This window comes from Asparagus officinalis, chromosome 4 (assembly GCF_001876935.1).
Source record: "Asparagus officinalis chromosome 4, Aspof.V1, whole genome shotgun sequence".
Classification (NCBI taxonomy): Eukaryota; Viridiplantae; Streptophyta; class Magnoliopsida; order Asparagales; family Asparagaceae; genus Asparagus; species Asparagus officinalis.
In genome coordinates this window covers 439,237-448,829 of record NC_033797.1, presented here as the reverse complement: position 1 = coordinate 448,829, position 9,593 = coordinate 439,237, and the positions used below count along the sequence as shown (strand labels likewise).

Below are 9,593 nucleotides of genomic sequence, written 5' to 3'. Positions count from 1 at the left end.
TTATTTCTGTGATACAACATTTCTCATATGCTGTCATAATTTTATCCCACTTACTATTTACTACTTAAGTTTTGTGTACTAATTTTTAGACTTAAACAATCTTAAACATGTTTCCTAAGGGAGATTTTGATTTAATTATATATACATCATATATTATAAAGGGAAAAAATCTTTATTTATGAATTTCATTACTATTTAAAAATCAAACTCTGTTGTGAAATAACTATACTTTGATATTTGATAAGTGTTCGTAAATATTCATGAATATTTATTAAATATCAATTATTCGAGTTTAAGTTAAAAAAACTCTAGATATGAATACTAGGGTTCGCATTCCAATTCAATAATTTTAAACAAATACAAACGTCAACACATTTAGCATTCGATTCGAGGGGAAGTTTTAGGTTGTTTTTTTTTTGGTTCAGGGATTGGGATCCTCTACTCATGCATAGTGTCCCCTAATATTTGCTAATGCATCTTCACCTTTCACTTTGTATTTGTTTACAAAATAAAAAGTGAAGATACATTAGCAAATATTAGGATGCACTATGCATGAGTAGAGGATCCCAATTCGGGGTTCAGGGGTGTTCCATGGGCCCCAAATTATGTTTTTTTTTTGTGAAACTGAAGTTCGAAATCCGCCAATCCGTAGTGATGGCGGACCCTTTACAAAAGCGTTCATTTCGCCGGTCGGTTCCAACGTCCCGAGCATAACGGGAACATCCCCGGCCACGTGGCGATAAACCATTCGTTGTAAATGTTGTCTTCGCGTCATATACCCTCCTCCTCTTTTTACACCCGCGCTACAAAACCCGCACAAACGCCCAGTCAGCCATCACGTGGACCCCATCCCTGCTGGGACACGGATGTAATTTTATCAACGCCAGATCTAAGTCACGATCCCTAATTTCTTTCGCTAGACGAGAGAGGTGGTCAAAAGACTTGGACTTCGAGAGAGAGGGAGTAGCGAGCGGAAACTGAGGCTTGATTAGATCAATGGCGACTAGATCGCTTCTCCTCTTCCTTCTGCTCTCCTCGATCCTCGCAGTCAACTTCGCCGTTGCCGCCTCTAATTCGAAGAAAGAGACTGAGGATATCGACCTCGACGACGACCTCAGTTTCCTCGAAGACTCCGACGACGACTCCTCTTCTGCCTCTCATTCTTTCCCCCATGAAACCGACCACGGCGACACCGATGTCGGGGACTTTGATTCCGACGAGTTCGAGGGTTTCGACCCCGAATCGTACGGAGGAGAAGAGCCACCAGCGCCGGAGATCGATGAGAAGGACGTCGTGGTTCTATCCGAGGGGAACTTCACTGAGTTCGTCGAGAAGAATCGGCACGTGATGGTGGAGTTCTACGCTCCGTGGTGCGGTCACTGCCAGGCTTTGGCTCCTCAGTACGCGGCAGCGGCGACGGAGCTCAAGGACGAGGACGTGGCTCTGGCGAAGGTGGACGCAACGGAGGAGAACGATCTCGCGCAGAAGTACGACGTCCAAGGGTTTCCAACTGTGGTTTTCTTTGTGGATGGGGTTCACAGGCCTTATCCAGGCCACAGGACTAAGTGAGGACCTCAGATCTCATCTTTTTATTTCTCAATCTACTTCAGCCTATGATTTCTATTGTTCAGTTTGAAGTTCTTTGTTACTTCTTTTTGCAAATTGTCTCTTGATATTGACTCTATGTGTTGGTAAGTAAGTAGGGAATTTGACTGTTTCTAGTGTCTCTAGCTGATTAATTTTGCATATAGCATTGATGTTTAAGACGGAAAAAGAGAAGCTTTTCCACATGGATTCACGCACCATATGAATGGCTTCTCAAAAATTGGGTGGGAGTTTGAGTATCTGCTTGATTTTTATGTTTTTGTAATTGCATGTATGGTTGCTAGTGGTTTCCAAACAATCTTTCTCTTGTTTCTTCTAGTAAGTTCATGAATATGTGAGCACAAAGTAGTCATAGTAATTGGTAGGCATATTAGTTATCATATAAGTTACTTGAAAATTTCCCCAGAGGGATGCGCACCGTGTATCTAGAAGAGTATGTTACTTCTGTTTTCTCATATTGCACTGTTTGTTTCTGTCTTTGATCCCTTCAGATTAGATGCTAGCTACATATATCTGCTAATCCTTACATTTTTGTATGCAGAGATGCTATTGTGACCTGGATCAAGAAGAAGATTGGACCTGCAGTAGAGAATGTAACAACAACTGAGGAAGCAGAGAAGATCCTGACTGCTGAAAACACTCTTGTTTTGGGATTTTTTGACTCTCTAGTGGTAATTCTTGCCTTTCTTTTTATGTGCACCTTAAATATGTGACATTGTTTTAGCAAACTCTTTATCCAAAGATCGGATTTTATCGTTAATATGAATAATCTGTGTTTGTCTTACGAAAGTAGTTTAATCTTATTTAAACTTAAAACTTCATCACTGGTAATATTTCCCTCCTCCTTTCAAGAAGAACTGAGTAAGTTTGAAAAGTTCTTTATCGTTTGGACATAAGTTTGTTTCCTTCTACTCCCTGCCAATATAAGGAAGAAAGTTCCTCTCACTTTGTTGCTTATGGCATCTCTTCTACTTTGACCTCCTTATCACAATTCATAAGCCTTAACAACTCTCCTTAATTTCCTCTTTGAAGGTAGAAGAGGAACTTGAGAAGACATCAAGGTATTTGACTTGTTAAGGAGGTCACAACTTCAAGCATGTCACAACCACAACTATACATAGCGGCAAATAGCGCCACAATAGCGGCTCTAATCGCATTAGGGGTTCCCTTCCGCAACGATATCGCTCAATATCGGTGCAATATTGTGGAATATGCGCTTTCCCCTCGCAAAAGCGGCTAATAGTGCGTCATAGCGGTGAATAGCAGGCGATTGCGGGTAAAATCCGCTTTTTGACCAATATAAAAATGTGGTTTTAGGTTTTTTAATTCAATCTGACCAGCACCTGCAAAACCCGATGTTTAAATCATTATTAATCGTGGTTCTTTCTCTCTTGAGTCTCTGTCACGATCCAACTCTGAAAAAACAATGGCCCCCAAAAATCCCGCCGCCTCCCACCGCATCTTGTCTCCTCCCACGACATTCGGCATCTCCCTGCTGCCTCCCACCGCCTCCCAGTCTCTGACACTTCCCTCAACACCTCTCATCACCACAACACCTCCTCTCGTTGTAAGCTCCTCTAATTGCAGTCTCTGACCACTCACCTCATCTTCTTGAAGACGACGACTCTTCGACTCCTCTAATCCTCTTCGATATTATGTGATAGTTACATGTCTATTTTGTGCTTAGGATCTCTTTAAATTATCAAATATGCATTTTAGATTTTTTTTAAAAAAATTTAAAAATATTTGTACATTTAAATTATACTATTTTTGGCTTTGTGCTTTTGCCGTAATATCCCCAAATAGACTTAGCGGTGTCTCATCGCTATGCGACTCTATCCGCTATCGATAAATTTGGTCACAACTATTGAAGAATTTTCCTTATATTCAGAGATTGCATGGAGCCACCTTGTATATATATTTTTAATAGAAAAGTTTGGCCCTTGTTATCATCTGCGATGCACAATAGGACTTTACTAGTGTTTATCCCGTCCGATGGACGGATTAGTGTCCTTGTTCAAGTTTTTTTATGTATAAAATAGGTTCAGAGCTTTAGGACTTGGAGGTGACACCGAACAGTGAATTCAATAAGGGGAAAATTTAGGGTTTCAAATGTTGCAAATGCATGTTTGAGCTCTCAATTCATAAGCTACAGTATATCACAAAGAATCCAAACTGATAATTTAAAGTATATATATGTATTCAACGCAAAATAGCAAGAAATAAATTAAACACAAACATCGTATTGAACCCATAACATCAAGAAAAAACATACACATTTCGGTAACTAAATCAGCGAAATGATAAAAAATAGTACCATCAGTTGCGGCAAATTTGAAGAGAAAAGCAACGATAGCGGGGCGTGGCCCTCAGAAGTTAAAGGTAAAATATTATAAATTTAATAGAAAATCTGGGCAAATATAGGCTATTAGGAAAGGGGGAAATTCTAGGTTTTTAAATTTTACCATCAACAGTGGTTATGGAGTGCTCCAACGGCCAAAAAAATTGAAGAAAAATCACAGTGGTTGTTCATCTGCGATAACGTCGAGCGGGCTGTGTGCATTCTTGTAATCCAGAAATAAAGTTTATGAGCATAAATACAAACTATAACAACAATTTAAATGTCTCAATTCAGTTTTTTCAGCATCAAATATGTCAGTTTCAGAGGGTAAGGACTTAGAGATTGAAAAGAGAAATCAGGAAGGGGGAAATTCTCGAATTTTTACCATTAATGCAAATAGTTTTAAAGATGAAAGCTTTCTTCTACTATTTCTTCAGGAGAAAAAGTGAGGCGGGAGGAAGAGTTGATCGGTTGAGGGGAGTCCTTGAAACATGAAGGGGAGGGAAGAGGAAAGCCATCGAAGAGAGCTGGTGATGCTGAGGGCTCCATTGATGTTTGCTTCCATATCGCTATCCTCCATTCTCTTCTTTTTGCCCCGGATTTGAGATTGAGGGATCAAATGGTAAGAGCGAGGGCTCCATCGGCTCCAGATCTGAGAAGAGAGAAGAGGTAGAGGTTTGTATGGGTTTAGAGAGAGATAAAGTGGGCATACGGAGTGGGGGGATTTCAAGATATGTATTTCTTTAATTCTGAATCTGAATTTTTCCTTCCTAAAAATCGTGTGAGGGTTAGTTTCTTCCCCAAAATTAGTGTGATGTAAGAGAGGGAGGGGGTGGAATGAAGTGAGTAGGGATGACGTGGAGGGATAGCTGAGTCGGCTGAGGGACCCACGAAAAACACTGTTCATGTTGGGTTGCAGTTGGATTGCAATAGAATTCTAATGGGTTTGTCTTTAGTTATATAGTAGTTGATAAAAGAATTCAAAAAGATTCAATATGACTGGAGATCTAGTCTTGGACAAGCACTGTTTCTGTAACTTCCCTAGAATTGTTCAGGAATTACCTGATTAGTGTTGGTGTAAGTTCTTTCACGCCCTCATAATTCATGCTTACAGACATCCTTGTTATTAATGAATCAGAACAGCTTCTGTTTCCTTTTTTTCCTGAACATGACCATTTACCGTATTTCATCAAGTTTGTCTGCGGGCTTGTGATTATTTGCGAACTTGTAGTTGTATTATCTTGATTTGTTATGTCAACAATATTGAGAAATAAAATGCTACCCCACATGTTTAATTATCAGCTTCAGGACTAAATGTCTATCTTTATGTAGTTGAACTTGAAGAATGTTGTTCTTTTGTAGCTTGTCTAAAGCATGTTTCCTTTATCTGACTGTAGGGTGCTGACAGTCTGGAGCTTGCTGCTGCTTCAAAGCTTGAAGATGGTGTAAATTTTTATCAAACTGCCAATCCTGATGTGGCAAAGCTTTTCCATATTGATCCAAAATCAAAGCGTCCTTCTTTGGTGTTATTGAAGAAGGAAGCTGAGAAGTTGTCGCACTTTGGTATGCTTATTTACAACTTGTACCTTTGATACTCTTGTTATGGACAAACTTGCAAGAATACTACATTGACATTTATAATCACATTCTGTGCAGATAGTCAGTTCACTCAATCTGGTATACTTGAGTTTGTATCTGCCAACAGGCTTCCTCTAGTGAATATCTTTACTAGGGAAAACGCTCCAAGCATTTTTGAAAATCCAATTAAAAAACAGGTAAACCATTTCTTAATTCCTTGTATTTTCCATTCTATTTTTTCATTCATCGCTTATCTTTTGCTTTCATCAGCTTTTGCTCTTTGCGACTTCCAAAGATTCTGAGAAAGTTTTGCCAATCTTCCAAGAAGCTGCAAAATTGTTTAAGGGAAAGGTAACTGTTGGATTTACCTTATTTACCCAATACTTTTACACAAATGAATTATTTGGTAGCAGATGAGTCATGAGTATTTGACATGAAGATTACTGTTATTTTTCTATCATTCGGGATGAAAGGAATATGCTTTTAGGTCAGATAAGCTTATATTGATGGTTGTCTACCTGATATTCTTCACATCCCTACATAATCTTTTAATCCAGTTCTCGTCTAAGTGTGGCTATCTTTTCTTTTTAAAATAGAAACATCCTTTCCACTTCAAAGGATGAAAATAACTTTAGGTGAAATGGAAAATCCTTTTCCTTATCAAGCTAGCATTATCCATCTCTTTACCAATTCTTATGACATGTTGGCTTCATCTGTTGTGAATTGCACCAAATCTCGTGAACTATAATAACTGAGGGGGCTGTCGGTGATCTGGATTCTTATCCAGTGGGTATGAATAGCATTGCTTAAGAACTTCAGCATGAGATATTTCCTAGATGTGTTGCTGAATCTCTGTCATAAGGCCTGATATGTAATTTCCAATCACTTTACATAGAAATTCATGTCTCTTAAAGTTGACGCTTTTTCCAAGACATAATTTTCTCCAGTGAAAGAATGGTTGTCTTATGAATTCAAAAACTTTGTTATTAAACTAGATCATAAGGTATTTTACTGCTATGCCACGAAGAATGTTGCCTTGTTTGTGTAACTTCCCTTTTTCGTAATCATCGGCTTCAATTTCTTTCGTAACTAACCTGTGTTACAAGTGTTTTCTTTTCTTTCCTCTGGGTATATGCTGTACACTGTTCTTTTGGATTGCTTATTGTCATATTTCCGTCAACAAGCTTGATGAGATTAACTCTCTTTCGTTCAACCATAGCATGCCATTACATCCTTTATTTCTGTTTGCTCAGCTGATTCTATTTTATTCTTCTTGCAGCTTATCTTTGTCTACGTGGAGATTGATAACGAGGACATTGGTAAACCAGTTTCGGACTACTTCGGTGTCACTGGAGATGGTCCTAATGTATTCTTTCAACTTCTGCATTTTCCCTTAAAACTTCCTTTTTTGTTGCCAATGGATAACATGTGGCTGTGTTGAGATAATTATAGTTTGTTCTATCTTTTACATAAGGCAGCCGGTATTTCCCATCATTTAAATTCATACATTTGCTTATTTATTCTGCACAGGTTTTGGCATACTCAGGAAACGATGATGCCAAGAAATTCATACTTGATGGTGAAGTGACAGTAGACAGCATTAAGGTTTGTACATAAATACGGTGTTTATGTGTACCGGCATATGTGCAGATGGAGTATGAATTTGTATTGCATGTGTTGTGTGTGGGTGTGCTCACACGCATGCACTTGTGTGTTGGTGGTGGTGCTTGCTTGATGCTTGTATGCATGCATGCACGTGCATGCATGTTCGTGGTTATGCTTGCTTGAATGCTTGCATTTATGTATGCGTGCTTGAATGGATGTTTGTATATGTGTGTGAACAAATGCGCCAATGTTGGGGATTTACTACATGCTCTGCATAGCATATGACATGCACACTTGCATGCACGCAAACACGTGTTTGTATTACATTTGAGGCTCTCAGTTATGCTTTTTTCCCTCTTGTAAGTTTTGAAATTTTACCTATTTGTATTTGAGATATATATATTGTGAGTCTGTGTGAATACTAGGGAGTTGGTTACACCGCACGTGATAAAGATACACGTACATTTTTACTATTAGAGAAAACTTACTAGTGTTCCTTCAATCTTTGGGCCAGTTTAAACTCTGGATATGTATTGTAACGTATTCCAATATTCCATTATTTCAGGCATTTGCGGAGGGTTTCCTCGAAGATAAGCTCAAACCATTCTACAAATCAGACCCAATACCTGAGACTGTAAGTTCATAGATCCCACCAGTGTGGCTGTTGTTTTGCCTTGTGGTCTCTGATTTGAGCTTCTACCGTTGGTGAATGCAGAATGATGGGGATGTGAAAATTGTCGTGGGCAATAACTTTGATGATATTGTCTTGGATGAATCCAAGGATGTCCTTCTCGAGGTAAGTGATTCTCTTGCTGTTTGTGAACATTTCATATTTGCCCAATACCATTTGATATTTGGTTGTAGAAAAGATCATGCTCTTTTCATTTTTATTCCATACATTTTTGCATTTGGTTTTGGATCAGATATATGCTCCATGGTGCGGTCACTGCCAATCTCTGGAACCAATTTACAACAAGCTTGCCAAGCATCTAAGCAGTGTTGGGTCTCTGGTCATTGCAAAGATGGATGGAACCACAAATGAGCATCCTCGGGCTAAGGTACCGTGCGACTTTCATGTTCGTTTATGCTAAGGCTGTTGATTGTTAACCAAATATCACATATGATATCAAGTATGATCAACAGTACATGATCAAAAGGCTTGATTAGAAGTACTGTACACCCAGTTTGAGCAAAATATAACTCGAGTAGTTCTTATGTAGGTTTTGTTCCAGTACACTTAACCATGAATAAGTTTAGAACCTATTGTTTGCATATTTTTCTTTGGACTTCTCTAGAATTTCTTTCTGAAGTAGTGACTAGATGTTTAGTTGCACTATCTAGGGTAGTTATTCCCTAATTCATCTTAGTTGAAATTTCTAGTATATTCTGGGCCGTTTAAATGTCAAATTCATACAGTATCCTTGCTGTCAGTGTATCATTGAAATGGTTTTTCTCTTTTATTATGTGATATGATTCTGAGGATGAAATTGTCTTTCAATGTCTCAGGCTGATGGGTTTCCAACAATCCTCTTCTTTCCAGCAGGAAACAAGAGCTTTGATCCTGTAAGTGATATTTCCTCCAGGGTGCTGCTGTTAGATATTAAAAAAAAGAACATTCACCCTGCATGGCCATATGACATTTTCCTAATCCGTTGTATGCAGATCACTGTTGATACTGATAGGACGGTGGTGGCATTCTACAAGTTCCTCAAGAAGAACGCAGCAATACCCTTCAAGCTCCAGAAGCCTGAGTCGGCAGTAAAAACTGAGGGCACTGGCAATGTTGATTCCTCCTCCAAGAGTGAGAAGAGCGAAGGCACAGGTGCTAAAGATGAATTGTAGGGTTAACATGGAGGTTGTGTGTTTGTTGTAATTTAGGCAAATAGGAAGAGTTGCTACACCAACACCACCAAATCTACAAACCCTAAGTGGTATAATCCAGAATATATTGATGTGGGAAATTTTGACTGAGCAGTGTCTCGGTTTGCTATAAGGAGAAATCTCCATGTAGGATGAGACGGGCAGACAATCAAATAAAGGAATGCCCCCTCTTTCTTATGGATGAATCTGTCTGTTGTATTCCGGTATTGAGTTCATCATGCTTGTTGGATAACAAAGTCAATTTATCTCAGTAAGTTGGAGGTAACCCGCAAATAACTGAATCAGTCTATCCCTATGCCACAAATGTCTATTTGATTGCTGTACCAAAATTCCTCTAGACTGGTACCTTCCATTTTCATGTTTCGCCCTGATTACTATCCCTTATTTTGCTAGCATAGAGGTATTACATTAGACCGGAAGCATGGAGATCAACTAGCATGATATATTATTGTGTGAGTCATCGGAGAAAAGAAGCAATTCATCTATTGTTACAACCGACCGAAAAAAAAAAATGTGAGAAATCTATGCAAGGGAGCGTTCGACTTTCCTCGGTGCTAGAAAGATATTTTACACTTTTGAGTAG

The 9,593-nt window shown here is 38.9% G+C and overlaps 1 protein-coding gene across 1 annotated transcript; it reads left to right on the top strand.

The window, feature by feature from the left end:
- On the top strand, nt 912-9,208 carry LOC109836275 (protein disulfide isomerase-like 1-4). The gene is made up of 12 exons (XM_020404138.1): nt 912-1,565; nt 2,147-2,276; nt 5,344-5,509; nt 5,603-5,721; nt 5,795-5,875; nt 6,804-6,890; nt 7,055-7,129; nt 7,695-7,763; nt 7,845-7,925; nt 8,053-8,187; nt 8,636-8,692; nt 8,792-9,208. Exons 1-12 carry the CDS (start codon nt 997-999, stop codon nt 8,969-8,971), a joined length of 1,749 nt encoding a protein of 582 aa, XP_020259727.1. The 5' UTR covers nt 912-996; the 3' UTR covers nt 8,972-9,208.

Coding starts and splice junctions, on each gene's coding strand:
- LOC109836275 (XM_020404138.1), top strand. CDS start 997: ATGGCGACTAGATCGCTTCTCCTCTTCCTTCTGCTCTCCTCGATCCTC. Junction 7,130..7,694: donor TGACAGTAGACAGCATTAAG/GTTTGTACATAA, acceptor CCATTATTTCAG/GCATTTGCGGAGGGTTTCCT. Junction 8,693..8,791: donor GAAACAAGAGCTTTGATCCT/GTAAGTGATATT, acceptor CGTTGTATGCAG/ATCACTGTTGATACTGATAG.